Below are 18,442 nucleotides of genomic sequence, written 5' to 3' on the forward strand. Positions count from 1 at the left end.
CTGAAAGACCTTTTAATTCTGGATGTCTTTTTCCAACCCTTTCATCTCACAACTTGGACTCTGTTTTTTACAGAAATTGAGGAGCCCAAGACTCTGAAATATGTGGGACTCACACTCCTAACTACCATTTTCAAATCAAGCCACTTGGTCTGATTGCTTCAGCCATTATGTTTTTCCATGATTTGTACACCATATCCAAAACTTCTAGCTAAACTAAACCAGCTGCATCTCCATCCCTTTTTTTAGATCTTCATTCACATTTATATTTATTTAAAATTGTTTTCAAGTTCTACATCTGCTCCTCAAAATTTTGCACATTTCAACACTTACCTAGTGTTGATGATACTTCAACAGAAGTTATGTGAACAAAATAGATGTCAACTGCATTATAGGTATAAATTATAACTAGGAATTTCCTAATTATGTACTGTTTATATACTTCTTATTAAGTGTATTCTTAATCCACTAACTTCAGTGAAACATTCAAGCTCAAAGTTAAACATTTGCATTGTTTAAATATTACTGTAGTATATCAGATCCATTCTCTTTCATAGAGATATGTACCTTTACTAATTCCACTAATTGTGAATGTAACAGTGTGTAGTGGATTTCTGTTCTGCTTTTCTATGCACCAGGTAAAGAACGTCTTGCTGAATGCCTGGGAATTACTCCTCTTCAAGCCAGTCATTTTATAGAGAGTTTTATGCAAAAATACAAGAAAGTAAATGAATTTACAAAGAAAACCATTGAACAATGCCGAACAAAAGGTAATCCAAAGCCCACACGCATACTTTTATTTATTGATCAGCACTGTATTACAATGATGTAGACAGAGATTCAGCTCAACCAAAAGTCAGATAGTTACAGGTGAATATACAGGAGAAAATATAGAATATCATTTCCTGGTGATTCAGGTTTTTCTCTTTCAACCCTAAGACAAACTGGTTAAATATGTCTGACTTATCTCAGAAAGATGCTAAAAGACTAAGATGCTTGTTCACAGAGTGAACTCTATTTAACATAAAGTTACACTGCATCATTTTAACATATAACGTATTCCAACACAAATAAACCATAAGGAATCTTTCATTTAATAAATATGCCGTATGGCTGCTGGACCATAGAAGTTCAGGCATTTAGACAAAAACAATCAAAGAAACAAAAACATTTACAGAGACAATTTTTATCACATTTTTTTTTGCATCAGTCAGAATTTATATTCTTGACATTCAGGTGGTATATGTTATGACAGATGTGTGCAGAGTAATTCTTGGAGACAGCAGCTGCAAACACTTCTTGCATCAGATTTGTTGTTATTCTATATATCCATTGATATGTAGTGAATCCTAAGAGTGCAGTAATTTGGAGAAAGTATAGCTGCTTGAAATATTTACTTTAGAAGGAAATTAGCAGAATTATTAGTAGAATTATTAGTAGAATTGTCAGAATTAATTTCTTTTGTTTCCTAGTACAGCATACTGTACTAAGACATTTTGTAGAAATAAACAGTAAATTTGCAATTTATTATTACCCATTGTTGAACAGGTGAGTGTCATGATAGAACCATATAACTGATTCTGACTTTCTGGTCATGAAAATGCTAGTATTCATTTTCTCTGCTTTGTAGAGCTTAAAAGCCTACTGGAAGCACGAACTGTCTTTGTGTCATGAAATTACATTTCTTTATTCATTAATATTCCTAAAGAAAAAATAGGTTTTCGGTAGCTTCACTTTAATTAAGCCCAACATAATATAACTAGTAAAATATTACCAGTTTATTACATATTTTCTTTGATCTATTTAAAATAACGTAACTTTCTTCTCTTTCAAGTAAACAAGTTTCTGTAACCAAAATTGTGTGTAAAATGATGTTTTGTGTGTTTAGTGGACAAGTGTGTCATAACTAATAACCTTGATTGTCGTTAAAACTCAGCACATACTTGTCTAAATAGTACTGACTCCTCCATTCACTCCCAACTTTCAAACATTGTTTTAACTATTAATGGTAGAACTATAACCTTTTTCAGTTGTACAAGCTCAAAAAAATTGCAGCAGATAAACATTGTTTAACATTTTTCTTATTAATCCACCTCAGATTCTCACCAGAAAGAAACTTCTAACCTACAGAGCTCATTATAAATCTTTTTACTTATCTGCAGTTCAGAGATTAATAGCATCTGCCCACCTAATGTTATTTACATGTTATGAATGTCTGATATTTCATGTATCAGAAGCACACCATTTAGGAGTAGGGTTATTACAGTAAATCTATTTTTCATTGAGAGTCCAATGCTTGAAGAATTCCATCTTCTTCCTTTTCTTCAAGGAAAATCTTAGTTAAATTGAAAAGAGTAATTCACCAAAGAATATCCCAACCTCCAGATAGTTCAGTTCCTTGTTCCAAAAATTGTACTTTTAGTGTCAGCACTTCTGGAAATTCAGCAGAATAGGAATTCAGCAGAACCATCTTAAAATCAGAATCATTAAGGTTGGAAAATACCTCCAGGATCATCTAGTGGAGGACCTAGCACTTAGCCACGTTGATGCTCATCTCATTGGCCTCTGCCCATTGACCCATCCTGTCCGGGTCCCTCTGCAGGGTCTTCCTACCCTCCAGCAGATTGACACTTCCCCGCAGCATAGTGTCAGCTGCAAACTTACTGAGGGTGCACTCAATTACCTCATCCAAATCATCAGTAAAGATATTAAAGAGGATGGGTCCCAACACCAACCCCTGGGGAACACCACTCGTGACCCGAATCTTCATTCCCTGTGCTTAGTACTGGGTGTGTGCTGTCCACAGTAAAGTCAAACCTTTGTGTTTGGAGAGGTTTTCTTACTCTGCTTGCATATCTGAGATACGTCAGACAAGATGAAACTCTGCGTCAGTCTGAACTTCCATGGTATCTAGTGATGACTCATCAAGTCAGGGTACTCAGAAGAAAAGATTGTATGAAGATGTATTTTTAACATGGGTGACTTCACTTTTCTTACTTAAATTTTCACTTGTTGTACTTCTTTTTTTCTTTTTTTTTTTTTTTTTTTTTTTTGGGGGGGGGGGAGGAATAAAAGCTAAGATAAGGCTTTACATGTGTTATATGGACAAGAGGATCATTGGATCTCTCTTCATCTCTCAGATCCTCTCAAGTGCTAGCAGCTATTTTGGCAAAATACAACATCATCAGGCCTAAAATAAATATTTATCTCTGTTTTCATGTGTTTCTTTTAATGATAAAAAACAAAAACAAATGAGAGTTAAAGAAGTTTGACTGTAGAAGGGACATGAAACTATTGTATTTAGGAAAAAAAAATAACTTTTTTTCCCCCAAAACTATTTGGTAATTCTGGGAAAGATTCATTAATGATTTAATTGCTGCACAAATTGATTTTATTTTTTTATATTTTTGCTATTCCCATGTAATCTATTCATTTCATGGAAAGCTCTAATTATGGCTGCTAATAGATAGCTAATTCTGCTAGGTATTTATAGTTTCATCTCCCACAGAGAGAGTTTGCTCTTCTATCAGTATATCAGCAGACATTCCTAATGAAATACAGCTTTAATGAACACAATTTTTTCTTGTATAACATGTACCAATTCTCTGAGTAAAATAATTCTGAGACCAACAATACAATAAGCTCTGACTATTTTCAGAAGGAAAAATATTGAATTGTCTCAAACAGTGCATAATTCCAAAAATCTGTATTATCTTCAAAAAGAATGTTTGAAGTTTAATTGCTCTAATACGGATTTCTACTTAAATCCTACCAGGTTATGTGGTTTCCATTATGGGGCGTAAAAGACCACTGGCTAATATCAATGCACAGGATTATAAACTACGCACTCAAGCAGAGAGGCAGGCTGTCAATTTTGTTGTTCAAGGTAAAAAAAAAAACAAAACAAAACCAACACCTACGTACCTACTTATTTACTTACCTATCTACATTTAACTCTAGCAGACAACTCTGATAATCTCAAAAGAATGAATTATTTAGTAGGCTACTACTGAGGCATGAGTTTTGTTATAAAAGAGAAGTTTAAAGTAAGTATTCTAGCTTCCTTGGAAATAGAAAGTAAACAGTATCACAACACACTATGTTCTAATACAGTCAAGTTCTCTGTGGTAGTTAAATATAGGAATAGATACAAATTATGTATGGAGATAATATATATTTCAGGGCTTCAATTGTATTGTTGTCTTAAAACATTTTCCTTTCTGGTTTCTTTGGTAGGTTGTTACACCAAAAGGGTTTATGTGATTTTTCTGCTTGCAATTTCTAGCTTTTATTTTGTTAGATAGCTTTAGTTTAAGAAATATACAGTATTACAAGAACATATATTATTGTTTTGAAATCCAAATCATTCTTTGTAAAGATCATTTGAAAATAATTCTATGAAGGGTGAGAATAAAGACATTTTTTCACAGAACAACATGGGAAATTTTCCACGTTGGAAAACGTAAAAAGCAGCATAAAAATACTCAACTATTAGTTAATGATGTATTAACATACTCAGTTTAAGTTGTGTGGGGCCCAGTATCGTAAAGAATTTAGCCACCTAAAGAAAAAAAAACTGAGCTGGTGGTCCAGAGCAGAAATCCCTCCTACCAAACTACCCTTTGGAAGTATTATTTCTTTAACTGGAAGATGCAGACAGGGTTTTCATTAAGTTATATTGGACATGTACTATTTACAGGCAAGTAAAAACTGCTTTCTAAATATGGTGATGGTGTGCTTTTTATAGAATGATTTGAATTTTCCTTTTGAAAGGATCATTTGATTTTTCTTTCTTCCTCTCCAAATATTATTCACGTTAATGTTTCATTTTAAAAATGACTTAAGTAATTATGTCGTGTTTGACACTCCTTATAATTAGTAACTGAATTTAGGTACAACCTCTGCAAGAACATGCATAGATCTAGAATTCTAATGCCCTGTTGCGTGAGTAAAATTTTTGTTCAAGTGATATCTGCCTTGCTGTATTAGGCTCTCATATGCAGGATTTTAATACATCCTCATAAAATCTGCAGCAAAGGCTTGTGCATTTGTAAATATGGGAATGCCCACACAATCTTCTCTGGAGGCTTGTGTTCAGCTTACCTGGGTTTCCATCCAGTTGGCCGGCAGCCCTCTCAAGCTGAAGGCACAGTGCTTGAGCTAATAGAGCAAGTCCTGCTGAGTGTACAGCGTAGCATTAATAAAGCTACACGGCCCTCTGAGCATCACTTTCTTTTGTCCATCTGTCCAAAGAGCCTGGAGCTGAGGCAAAGCCGCCACAGGGCTGTCTACAAAATTCTCACTTGTATGTATCAAGACATACACGAAGAAGATTAACATATTTCATTGTTAGCTCAAATCATTCTGGAAGACAAATCTGATGAAAAATACTGTGTCAATTATTCAAAACATGTAATATTGGAAGATCAGGTGAAACACATATAAAAAACTTTAACATATTCTGTATTCCTAAACATTATTTAAAATTTCCTTCTAGACTAGAATGATTTTTAATTGCAGCATTTCAGCTGTGAGATAGTATTTAAAGACTGCAAAAACTTCCAAAATTATGCTAAAACATTTTTTTACATTGTTAGCATAGTAAACTGCATATAACATGTTTTATATTTATATATAATAATTAATTAATGTAAGCAGTTTGCATTTTGCATATAGTAGCAGAAACTGATAGCAGAAGACGTTTGCGTCGCAATATTGAGAGGAACATACTCTCATACAGAGTTACAGCTTCAACTTACTACAATGATATTTGCCACAGTTCATTCTTAGTGTTTTTTCTCTTATTGAAGATTCCAGTACAATAGTCTTTACCAATGTACAGCATATTATTCATCAGTTATGTTTCAGATCTAGCTGGCTGAATAGAGAAAAACATGTATTTTATTAAGATATTTATCACGGAAACCATCGCATTTATTTGGAAGAATTCCACTCTGGGATCTTGCTGTTGGCAAGTTCCAAATACACTGAAATAATGGGACTATATCCACAAGTATCTAGTCTATTATTTTATTTTATTGTTTTAACGTCAAGGAATATTTTCAAAAAGGACTACAGAACTGGTCAGAAAAATTTAATCAAAATACTTTTCCAAAGATGTTCTACAGCAGTTAAACTATTACACAACTGTGGCAAAGTCATCAAGGTGGAGTCTCAGTATGGGACTCAGAGGAGGCAGTTTGTCACAGAAAGCCATGAATAAAGAAGAGGTGAAGTCTTTCCTCTCTTGGGTCATTGAGAGATAATGATCTCCTCAATCTCTTAGATACTCACTTAGGTCCCAGGAGAGTACCCGTGCAATTTGCCTAACCTTGCTAGTCTTTATCTTTGGAACTTGGACAATTTGGAAGAAAGAATTCAAGATTCACTGAGTTAGGGGGTGCAAAAAAAAAGCATGCATATGGTTTGGTACATTTAGGATATCTCATGGAGTAAGGAGACTTACTGTTTCCAGTCCTTAGTTAAAGGACTGTTTCTGTATTTCATCTGATAATTCTTTATATAAAAATGCATTAAAGCTCTGTTGCATGGTTCAAAACAGACCCTTTCACTAAACTGCAGGCATGGGGAATCATTCCGTTTCTTGATCCCTAGAAATGAAGAATCCATTATATAACATGACACTGTTTATGCACCACTGCTCTTAACACTGTAATGTAATGAATATACATTACAAACCAATGGAGATATGAAAAAGCATAAATTAAGTTACCAAATGAAAATGTGTTCCTGAAACAATGTTCTAATCTTTTATGACATTAAATTTTAATTGATTTATAGGTAAATTTTAAATCCAATTTAGAGTTAGATGATTTCAGACTCTTTTTTTTTTTATATAGGAAGAAGTTCTCAACTCATGTCCATAAGTGTTAAATTCACCCTTAGTTAGCATATATTTTAATATTATTATTTTCTGTTTTAATTAACATGCAACTATTATTTTTTATTAATCTTTTGATCTGTTTTACATACTACGTCAACTGAATTTGTTAGTTTTGAAGATTCTTGTAATTCATAACCTTCAGATGTGTTTCGTTCCTGTGCCATAGTTCAAAGGATAACTTTTTCATTTTGCATGCTTTACATTAAAACCAGGTCACTTTGTTTCATAGGATCTGCAGCTGATCTTTGTAAAATGGCTATGGTTGAGATTTTTACCTCTGTTGTCACTTCTCCAACTTTAACAGCAAGGTTAGTAATGAATGACTGCAAAAGTGATTTTAAAACAAAAATAGTTGAATGGGTTTCTGGCATTTTAAACAGCTGTAGAAATATTGTGTATGCTTTTGAAACAAGCAAGAACTTGTGCTATGGTTTCATACGTTCAGAGTTATATCTTTCTGCTTAACTGCCTGAATCTGTAAATCTGTCTCGAGGCGATGAAGTGCCTTGGGGCCGTTTAAGCTCAGTCAGATCTAGTTCAGTGGTAGTTCTTCAGTGGTAATTCCGCATCTTTGAAATCGACCCCACTGATCATATCCTTCCTGTATTTTGAGTGTATTGTACAATGGCAATTGAACATTCAATGGGCTGGGAAAAAAAACAAGAATCAGGAAACCAGTGCTCAAAAAATAATAAATGAGGATTTTTTAATTTGTGTGTAGATGGCTTTCCTTTTCTTAAAAAAAAAAAAAAAAAGAAAAGAAAAAGAAAAAAAGAAAAAAAGGGTTATTTAGTATCTGCACTAGCTCTAGCTCTAGTGTATACAGTTATGTAAGATAAACTATAGAATATATACTGAGACTATAAATAGTGTGTGTTTATGTGTGGGTTTCATGTACACACAGCAGTGCTGTCTGATTTGATCGATGTACTGTTCCAAAATGTAATTTCTAATTAAAAATTTAAATTGTATGTGTCGGACTCAAAGATAGAGTCACTCCAAAGGCAAAAAAAACCCAACAACAAACTAACAAACAAAACCAACAACCAACCATAAAAAAACAACCCTTGGTCTGAGTAATGCTCTTCAGTGTTCTTGCAACCTTATGAGAAAAAAGCCACTGAACAATTACCAAAACAAATAATAAATCTCCATCTACTCTAAATCTGAAATGGAAGATTGTTCTTTGGCAGAGATACTCCATACAGTCAGACGACGATACCTTTATGTGTTAAATTTTGGATGACGTACTATAATATATTGTGTTGTTAATTTGCGGACAGATTCTCTGTGCTGATTGTAATTCTTCCTGCTGCCTGAGTTGTATGAGGAGGCCTGAATCTGGCAGCTGTGGTCTGGTTGAAAATGTCTTTAGCAGATGTAACTTTCAAATTAGCCATAGAACAGCTGTCTTCTGTGACAGTCGGCCAACAGTCTTTAATGGAGGAGGCAAGTAGAGGTGGTGAGAGGGCAAAAATATATTCCCTTCCTCAGTCCCTACCTAACACAGATGTTCAGGTTCAATAACTAACTAGCTGTTGTAATTCTGAGAAAGCCAAAGTTTTTTTGTGATTAATTCCCTGTCTGGTAGAGCTTATGGATGTTTGTTCTCTCAACAGAAAATTTTACTTGAGTTTTACTCTCTCAAAACTTTCTTTTAAACATGTAGAGTCATCAGAAAGCTAAGGAGGCAACAGACATGGGGGAGTACTGAACTTTTACAAGATTTCCTTGTGGTGTGAAAGTGTTGGGGAAGTGCTAGACCAGACATAATAGAAGAATTGCTGTCTATGCTTCTTATTCCTATCTTAAGTACCACAGCTGGGAAAGACCAAGACAGTAAAGTCAATTAAAAGAGACAGATGGTTTTAAACTGGAATTTTGAACTCCTGCCAGCCACTAACAACTGGATGGCTTTGCTAAAGGAGAACCTTTTAATAGTTATGAATGGCTTCTTGCTGTAATATTTAGTAGGTACTCAGCCAGGCTTGCCAGAAAAGCACAGTCAGTGCCTTTGTAAATTCTGTGATCACTCACCTGGTTAGAAGGTGGCTCGGGCATTTGAAAGCATCACTGTGGTCTTGTCAGTAGAATATGCTACTGGAACTTGAAAATTTGTGTTTCCACTCAGTCACTTGTCTGTCAGGTGACTTTCAGCTAGTTATTTTTTCAGTGGTCTGTTTCTTGATTTTCCTGTCAGTAAAGTCAAGATAATGATCCTAACATCCTTTGTAAAACACTATGAAAAACATTGTTAAAAGGAAGTGGTGCTGTTGTTGTAACAGTAGGAATGCACAGTAGCTCTTCCAAAATGATAAATATAATCAGTGTCCGATTATCATCACATGGGATCGTATTAATTCCAAAGATAGAGCACTACTATCTTTTCTTCAATCTTACCCCCTTGCAAGTATTTTTTTTTTCCCTATTAGAATTTCTAATTTTAGAATCATGATTTTCACTTTGAACAGCATATCAAAGAGAAATGTCATTTATATATGCTTTAGAAGAAATTATGAACTCTTTATTTACACTGGGATACAGTATATCCTATAAGGCATTGCCAAATAGTGGCTAATGCTTGACATTTTGTCTTCCCTAATTTAGAAATAATAATAATAAAATTGCATTCTAGACAAGGTCTTGCAGTTTTTAATGTTAGTTTATGGTTATATTTACAGTCTCCATCAACAGCATTGTATTCCATATATTGTAAACTGCTCTGATGCGAGCAAGCTCTGACTCAACAGTATATAGCTTCATTTTTGTACGCCTAGTAATCATTACATCTTCAGATATTGTTTGCACATAAAAAATCATGTCTGACAATCAGAGAAAGGTAATCAAGTTATACTTTCAAGAAGGTGAATCAGTGAGGCCCTCGTGAAGGAGCAGTATGCTCCACTGTGACTGATCAGTGGCTGCTCTGACAACTGGCAGTCTCATTTTTGTCTTTGTCCACTTTTTAATTCTAATGCCAGCCTAGCAATTTGTGCTGTTGACAATTAAAAAAAAAAAAAAAAGAAGTTACTGGAAATAATTGTACAGAAATGGGGAAAAGAAGCATTAAATGCAATCCCTATGATAAAAAACTGGTATTAGTATGAGTTAACTGCCAGCATCGGTGTCAATGTGTGCATTTTGTGTGGTACAGATGAATAATCAGAATTATTTCTTCAGACTGCTTCCATATTACCTAGATCTTTGTTAAGATGCTGCTCTGCAGCTGATGGCCAAGTTGCTTACTGAAAATATGCTGCTGACATAAATTATTCAAGTGCCAGCTTTTACCTGTCTGATGCAATTCACAGAACTTCCACAGAATGTTTCCTGCAGGCAGATGATAACAAAGAAACTTCTGAAGTCAGATCAAGGCACGTAGTAGCAGCTTAAAGAAAGATTTGTGGAATGTATGAGAGTACTCAGTGAGCTCTGATTGACAATCGTAGTTATTTTCAATGTTTAAAACATCATTACAGTGGCAGATACATGGAAACTTGGCGTGGAAGAACAGTGCTGGCAACTTAAGGAAGAACTGCTGCCTGCACCAATTTTTGTAAAAATTATCACTCAGTAAGCTGAAGATAGACTGATATTACCCAAAGTCTATCTGGCACTGTATGGACTTCTCAGAAAGCTTTTAGCCATTAAAGATGATAATATCCTAACAACATGCAAATTAAATTTAACACGTCTACAGAACTATTGAGTAATTTGGCTCGAATCCAGCAATTCTGCTTTCTTCCCAATTTATTGTTCCTACAGCACTGGATCTGTGCCACAAGCAAGCAGCTTTACTTCTCAGCATGTCCAGAGCCTGGTTAAAGAGACAGGTTCAGCACCAGGCCAGATATAAGTGAATGATTTGAAAAGTAGGAGCCTTGTCAATAAGAGGGAAAGACACAAACCTCTTGGTCCCAAATGCTAAATTAGTAAGAAAGAACCCAAACTATCCCAGGAACAAGTTCTGTACTACGTGACCTCCTTTTTTTTTTTTTTTTTCTTCTTCTTATTTTTGTTTTGTTTGTTTGTTTTCTGGTACAAATCATGTGGTAAATCACAAATGATTCACTTACTGGAAATGGCTCCAGTTTTAGTTACACACAAGAGCCTTGTGTGTAACATTTTATAAGGTGCGCAGGAATTCAAGTACTAGTACTTTATTAACTGGTTGCATTTCCTCAGGAAATTTCCTGAGTTACATTTCCTCAAAAGGGCATACTGGTAAAAACGACTTCTTGATCATATCAGAGCTTCAAAGGCATTCAGTGAACTGCTTGGTGCTGCTGCTATGTGTAGGATGGTTTTCGTTAGTTCTGGGCATACATTTTATGTCCCCCTATCTGTTTCTTAAGGAATTAAAGAACTGTTTTTACTCATGTTCTTTCTGTAGCTGTTATCCAGGATTTTCAAGTAAATGCTTGTTCTCTCCCCCATTATTCCCAATAGATGGTTGCAGATCTGCTCTAAAGTATTAACTCTTGCAAGAGTGTCATCCTTTGACTAATAGTGGAGAAACAGAATTACAAGGATAAGATAAAAGCTTTTGATTTTGCTTGAGAGGAGAGTAAGATTTTTGTTTCACAGACATATGCTTCAGTTTCAGCTGAAGGAAACATCCTAGATCATATGGCTGTTCCAGAAATTAGTGGGAGCTCTCTGTAGCTGCTGTCCCCATCCAGTACGTAACTCTTTGCTTCCCAAGTTGCCAAATGATACTGTCTTTCTAGGTGTGTTGTGACCTAGCAAAATCATTGCTTTCCTCAACGTTCACAGAAGTATTTTGCATGTATCCACAACATGGTGAACCGTTACCTGAACACTTCATACAGAGTAAGCCAGAACAAGTCAGAGTGATTGATTCTTTATAGGAAGAGCTCAATATATTTAATATGCTTAAATATCACAGCCAAAAAGGACATACATGATGTAGCAGGCACTGAAGTGTTCCTTTAGGTGGGTCATTCAACACAATTAAATACTTCTAGTTTATAAAAGCTTTTTGTAGGTCACCTTTAGACTGGTATGTTTTAAAACACTTTGGTTACATGTGAAAATTCTATTCTCTTTAATTAACCATCTGCTCAGCTTCCTGCTCTTCATGATGTTGCTGCTGAGAAAACAAATTTCACAAGTTAGCTGAATTTTTGTAGTTAAAATGCTAGAATGTCGACATGTCTTGGTCTTCATTAGGAGAACACCAAAAGAAGTACCATAAAGTCAATTCAGGTAACACCTATGCAGGCATGATGTATTTTATGTTATACCTCTTATACTACTGCATTAGAAATCCTTATTGATGGAGCTTCAAAATAAACTTGAAAAATCTACAAAATGTTACAAAATTAACTTTGTTCCTTACTTCTTTGAGCTTGAATCCATGTATTTTTGTTGGGAAACTGTGCAGCAATTAAATAATAAGTAGTATTTGTAGTATCAGGAAAAAAAAATAATACGTTTTTAATGTAGGGAACATAGAGATTTCTAAGAGAATTGGATCCAACTTCCATCTGGTCCATTATCACTGAGTGTGGCCAGTAGCAGATGCTTCAGGAGGAAGGTGTAAGATTTTTAGTAGGGATAGGCTGTCTGTCTGCAAATTCTCATCTTGCTGCTATGGTGGGGATGAGTCTAGGTTCTGAAACAGGAGATTTAAGTCTTTCCTCAGAGTAATTGTATGTCAAGAATTCTAAATATTCTTGAAAGCCATGAAGATGTTTGTCACCTGAGCAGGCACTCTGGCATTTTCTGGCAAGGTGTTTAATTAAATACCTTGTAAACTAATATTTTTTTAATAAAAATTGAATTTAATAGATATGAAATATATATATTATAAATACAAATAAATATGAATTGCTTTCTATTTGATATTATATTTACATTTTTCATATTTTCCCATTTATCTGATTAAAAAATATCTTTGCCTTTTTATTATTTTTTCTAACCACCTAACATCTTTTGTGCTCTTCTGATTTTTTTTAACTTATTGTATATAATGATACAGCTTTGTATATGAAGTTTTTAACCACATACTGTTATGCAGAGCAATTCTATAGGCTCCCATTATGCATTTAGGAATTTCACATTCAAAATGGAAAGGCAATTTCATTAGTTGGATGATTATTTTATTTATAAAAAAGGGGACAACATAGGATGACAAAAAAAAAAATCTCTGGTAATAAAAGCTGATACTGTTGTATCAGAAAATCATATCAAGTTTAACGTTCAGGGACAATGCTTTTATAAGAAAACTATGGGACTAGAAAAGGACTGATTCTTATAAAGAATATCTAAATGTGTGTTGTGCTGCTAAGTGATCATTAACTCCTTTTCTGAAGCAGCGTGCTTTAAGTAACTTTTAACATTTTTACATTTTTTACTCTAGCTTAATTATTAACTTTTTTATGTTCTTAAGTAATGATTTACAGAAATTTGTAAAAATTAACTAAATTTTTACTTTGACACAAGAGCTATAATGGATTTCAAATAAAGAATATTTTTTGCATGTTCTTCAAAGAGAATCCTTTGGTTTTAGGAAATCTGTTCTCCAGTTACGATTTAATTGCCAACATGCCTTCAACTTAGATATAAAATGTGTATTTTTTAATGGAAATTTTACACTGAAGTATTCTAGCTCAAGATCAATCTACCTGATGGTGCCATGACGTATGTTTTCCTGAAGATGTAGAGCTAACCTGTAGGAAACATTAAGCACCAGGACACAGGTAGATCTTAAATTATTTTAAGTAAATAAACATTAAATAGCTATTTAAAAAAATTAACCCTGCTGGGCTCCTCAGCCCTGTTCTTAGTCATAATAAAGTGCCCTTAATTCCTTATTATGCATGAAAATTGGACCCTCTTAAGGCTTTCCCACTTACCCAATTTCAAACCTCATTTTAATTTATTTTTTGTTCAAACACTTAAGCCAGTCACGTCAATGTAATATTTGAGCTCCTCTAAGATATGTTTTAAGCCACTACTCAGCACCTTACACCTGTGGTGTAGTCTGTCTCATTCTCCTCCTTCACACTGCCAGCAATTACTGAGGCCTCCCATGAGAGTGTTCAGGGCTCTGGAGGGGGATGGAAATAGAGACAGCTGTCTTAATTGAGGTGGGTTTTAAGTGGTCTGGAACTGCTATGTGATGGGTCCAGATTGCCTGCTTCCAAATTATGGAGTAAATTAACCTACAATTTGGTTGTAGGAATTCATTGGTACTTCATTTTTTCTATTATCTTCATTTAGACCCATCTGGAAAACTAGACCAAATTATGTTCTGGAAATGTTGTTAACAGCAATAAAGATTTTTCTCATAATACAAAAATGTATCAGAAAAATGTACAGAGGGCTATTCTCCCTGTCTGACTTCAGGTATCCGATGTAGGTAGCTGTTTTAGGGGGTGGTAGTCCCACAAAGTCAATACATGGAGATGAGATTTTCAAGAAGTGCTTTTGTCCCTTGGCTATAGGATGAGCATGAATTAAGTAGTTGGAGCATTTCTTGGCACATTGTAATGGCCTGAAACACTGCACATAACTGTTTTTTTTTTTTTTTTTTTTTTTTTTTTTTTTTTTAAAAAAAAAAGAAAGCTTCTGAGAAAAACTACTAGGAAGAGGTTTTTATTTATTTATTTATTTATTTATTTATTATTTGTTTTGTTTTTCTCTTGTCCTACCACTGGCATCTTCAACATGATATTCCTATATTCCTACAATAGCATCTGCAGTGTGTCACACCACAGAAGTCTCATTTGTAGTTTAGAGAAAATGTTGTTTCCTTTAATGGTAAAGAAATACAATTGCTTACCAATAAGGTAATAGCTGTTTTGATGAAGTCAGTTCAATAGTGTACTTATTTTTAGGCAACACATTAGAAGTAGTCATGGAAAAGCTTGCAGTTCTGTACTTTTGGTCAGAGATATCCAGATCTGGAATATATTGCCTTAAAATAACAAACAAAGCCCTTATTTGTTCTTATGATAGAAAACAAACTGGCTTGGTACTATGAAAAATTAAACCGTAGGGAGGCAATATGGTCTCATCAGTAGAACATTATGAAAAAAATATTTTGATGATAGTTTAATTTGTTTTGTCATATATCGGGTCAATTATATGGTTATGATACAGTAATGATGACTGGGTGGATACACTGAAGATCTGAGTTTAGTGTCTGTTGCTTCATGGGAAACTGGAAGAATGTAGTATTGAAGAGAATTAAAAAGATTTTCTTGCTAAAATTCTGTAATACAGCATGATTTCAGGAAGGATGTGTACTAAGCATATTGTGAATATTGTGAAAATAATTGAGAAAATATTAACTTGTAAATCAAAGTCATTCTTGTCATCTGCAGAATGATAAAAATGCTACTCTCTGCTTGGTTTGTGGTCTCTGATTCAGTTTACCGTACTTTTTAGCAGGCAATAATGGGAGGAGTTTGCTATTTCAATATTCTGTCAAAGTGGTGATCACTCAGTTAAGCTATTAAACAAAAGTGTATATTTTTTTCAAACTTTTTCATTTAAGTTGTGCAACAGGTGTGTACACACACTGGAATGGTAAAAGCTATGCATTTTAAATATAAAAATTACTTTGATTTTTATTCACCTGTATTGATGTCAAATTGAGTGCTTTGTTCTGTGGGACTGTGTAATACATGAGAATTTCACTACTTTAACAAAAAAGAAAAAATACAAATGGCCTTGGACTATATAAACCTCCCAGAGGATAACCTGTGATGTTGATGTGAGAGGGACAAGATAAAGAGAACGTCAAAAAATTGTATGATGAAAATTAAGGAGGAAATGGTTGATACTAGTCCATTTCTTGGCATCAAGCTGGGAAATCATGTTTAGCATTAATTAAAATGTAAATGTTAGAAATACTTACATGTATTCGTTAGATCACACATCTGAGATAGACACCATACCTATTTTCTAAATGAATGTGCATTGCTTAGCAGGAGAGTAACAAAGCTAGAAAGAGACCAGCAATTCTGACTTCTAGTTCGGTTCTAGTTTAGCAGACAGAACATTGCCCTGAACCTCGGATGAAGCACTAGATAATTAAGACTGGGTAGATGTAATTCTGCAGCTTTGTGCAGTTACTGAGATATCTGTGGGCAGTGTAACCAAGTCAATAACTGAGGATGAGAAGCACTAAGAAATAGGGTCTTTTAGCTCTGATGGAGAATCAAGCGACACTAACTGTGCTGCTTTCAGTAGATAAACAAGTAGAGTTGGGTCAAGTCTATTGTGCTGTCCAGACAGAAAATCTGGGATGAATTCACATTGCTCCCATAGATTTTCTGACTCACTGAAGGAAACACTAATCTCTGGTCCAGCCCTGCTCCTCCTCAGCTCAGCTTTACTTCTAACATGGAATTGAGGTGACCTGTTGATCTAATGCTGAGTGCTTTAGAAAATCCACTTCTTCCCCCGTTACTAGATCCTGATAAATTGATGATAAAATATTTGATTTATATTGTAAATTCATCAAAGAAAGGACAGTTCTTTACTAAATATTCAGGGAATGGGGCTTTAATTCTGATTGAAATCATGAGACACTACTCTGATACAAATAATAACCAGTCTATCACATTTTTTATCGCACTGGTTTAATCAATGCAATTATTTTCACTTATTCAATTGACTCACGGTATATTCAGAGGTTTTAATGTCCACAGTTCTGTCTGATTTATGTCTTTTTGCATGTCACTTTAATGATTATTAGGAATCTCTTGCTTTAATTAATTTACTTGCATTGGAAATTAGAACTTTTCATGTAATTGTATTCTCTTGCTGTAGATGATCCTGGTCTTTTCATCTATTTCTTTTTGTATCCCGTGTCCCCATTTCCTATTAGAAATATGTTAATCTGTTTCACTCTGCTCCTGACTGTGGTGTAAGTGACTAATAATTTAAGATCTATTATTAGAGCTCACCACACTGTTAGTCAATGTCACATTATAATTTAAGGCAGTGTGAAACTATCTTAGGCTATTTTCCTGAAAGCTGTGAAAGTTATAAGTAGTAACCATGTTGATGTTTCAGCCATTTCTACAGAATTAATAACTGCTAGGTATTAAAGAAAAAAAAAAAGCCCACAGTGGGCATATTTAATTTAAATTTTATATATGAATTGCAAAGAAATTCAGAGATGGGTGTTACAGTTTCATGGCTTAGACTCTCAGCTGTAACAGTTAAATAAGTAATAAAATAAACCTAGTAGGAATATAGTCTAATCAGACACATACTAGTTTTCCTTTCTATGTGAGAACTGCACTCAAAGATTTTATGTGTTAGATTATGTCTACTCTGCCTTGGACATGATTCAATTAAAAACATTTCTTTTTTCCACTGTGATCATATTTTTACACCCAAACCAACAATTTAGGGTGCCATTCCCGTAAGCACTGAACAATTAAGACACAATGTATATGCAAGAGACCGATCAGTATAGAGCTAATTTAGACAATGAGAAAAACAAAACTCAAGATCTCAGGTACATGTAGTTGCATGGATTTTAAGATGTTACTTTCAGTTGTACACTCTGTTCTTATGAAGACAACTGTCCTAATAGCAGAGGCTACAGATCAGATTGTGTATTTATGCCTACATTTTGTTCCTCAGCCTGTTTACAGCATGAGGAGTCTTATTTTGCATTTACATGAAAGGATTATTTCCTGGAAAGGATTCAAGTCACTGGCCAACAGTATACTAAGAGTTTCTGTTGGTATACCAGTGAGCCAAGTATTCTTGCTATTGACTTAACTTGCACTTTTATTCCAACTCAGCTTGAGAAAAACAAGCTATATTAACAAAACAAGCCCTGTCTTATTTCTTGCAATTTTCTGCAATTTCCATTAGTTTTAAATAATACCTTGTCACATCACCAAATCCCTGAATGGCATTTACAAGTTAGCAAGCACAGTTTTGGTTTAAGACCATGGCCTTTATTTTTTCAGCCTATGTGGAACAGCAGACCTTTTAACTCCATTAATGATTTTTAACTTTCTTAAGATGCTTATATTCACTTTAGTGTATCCATTGTACACCTGAAAATTAGTTGATGGTATGAGTTGAAAGCACTATTAGAAATTTCATGTGTATGTTATCTAAAGTCTGAATATTTTCAGGTTAATTGCTCAGATTCATGATGAGTTGTTGTTTGAAGTAGAAGATTCTCAAATCCAGGAATTTTCAGGTAAGTGTAATCTTTTTCTCTTTTATCTGTCTCTCTGTTTCCACAATAACTTGAGGTATCTTTAGACTAGACTAGACTAGACTAGAATAGAATAGTTCAGTTGGAAGGGACCTTCAAAGATCTTCTATTGCTTAGACGACAAGAATTAATATAGCATATAATCATAAAAGTAAACAATAATATTTTCCCTGAGGTTTCAAGGATTGTAGAAGGAAATAAATCAGTTTGAAAAAAATGTCTTCGGAAGTAACTTCCGAAATACTTATCACTGGGGCCTGTTACATAAAGAGGTATGAAATCTTAATGTAAGAATGTAAGGTACAGTAATTTCTAAG

General features: G+C 34.2%; 1 protein-coding gene across 7 annotated transcripts in view; it reads left to right on the plus strand.

Annotated features, from left to right (window-relative positions):
* The window catches only part of POLN (DNA polymerase nu), a 104,351-nt gene that overhangs the window by 74,536 nt on the left and 11,373 nt on the right, over positions 1-18,442 (plus strand). For all 7 annotated transcript variants that reach the window (XM_072037827.1, XM_072037828.1, XM_072037825.1 and 4 more), the window contains 4 exons: positions 636-767; positions 3,773-3,883; positions 7,131-7,209; positions 18,040-18,107. In XM_072037827.1, coding sequence (XP_071893928.1) covers positions 636-767; positions 3,773-3,883; positions 7,131-7,209; positions 18,040-18,107 — 390 coding nt within the window. The remainder of the gene's footprint in view (positions 1-635; positions 768-3,772; positions 3,884-7,130; positions 7,210-18,039; positions 18,108-18,442) is intronic.

The sequence above is a fragment of the Anas platyrhynchos genome, chromosome 4 (assembly GCF_047663525.1).
Source record: "Anas platyrhynchos isolate ZD024472 breed Pekin duck chromosome 4, IASCAAS_PekinDuck_T2T, whole genome shotgun sequence".
In the NCBI taxonomy this organism is placed as follows: Eukaryota; Metazoa; Chordata; class Aves; order Anseriformes; family Anatidae; genus Anas; species Anas platyrhynchos.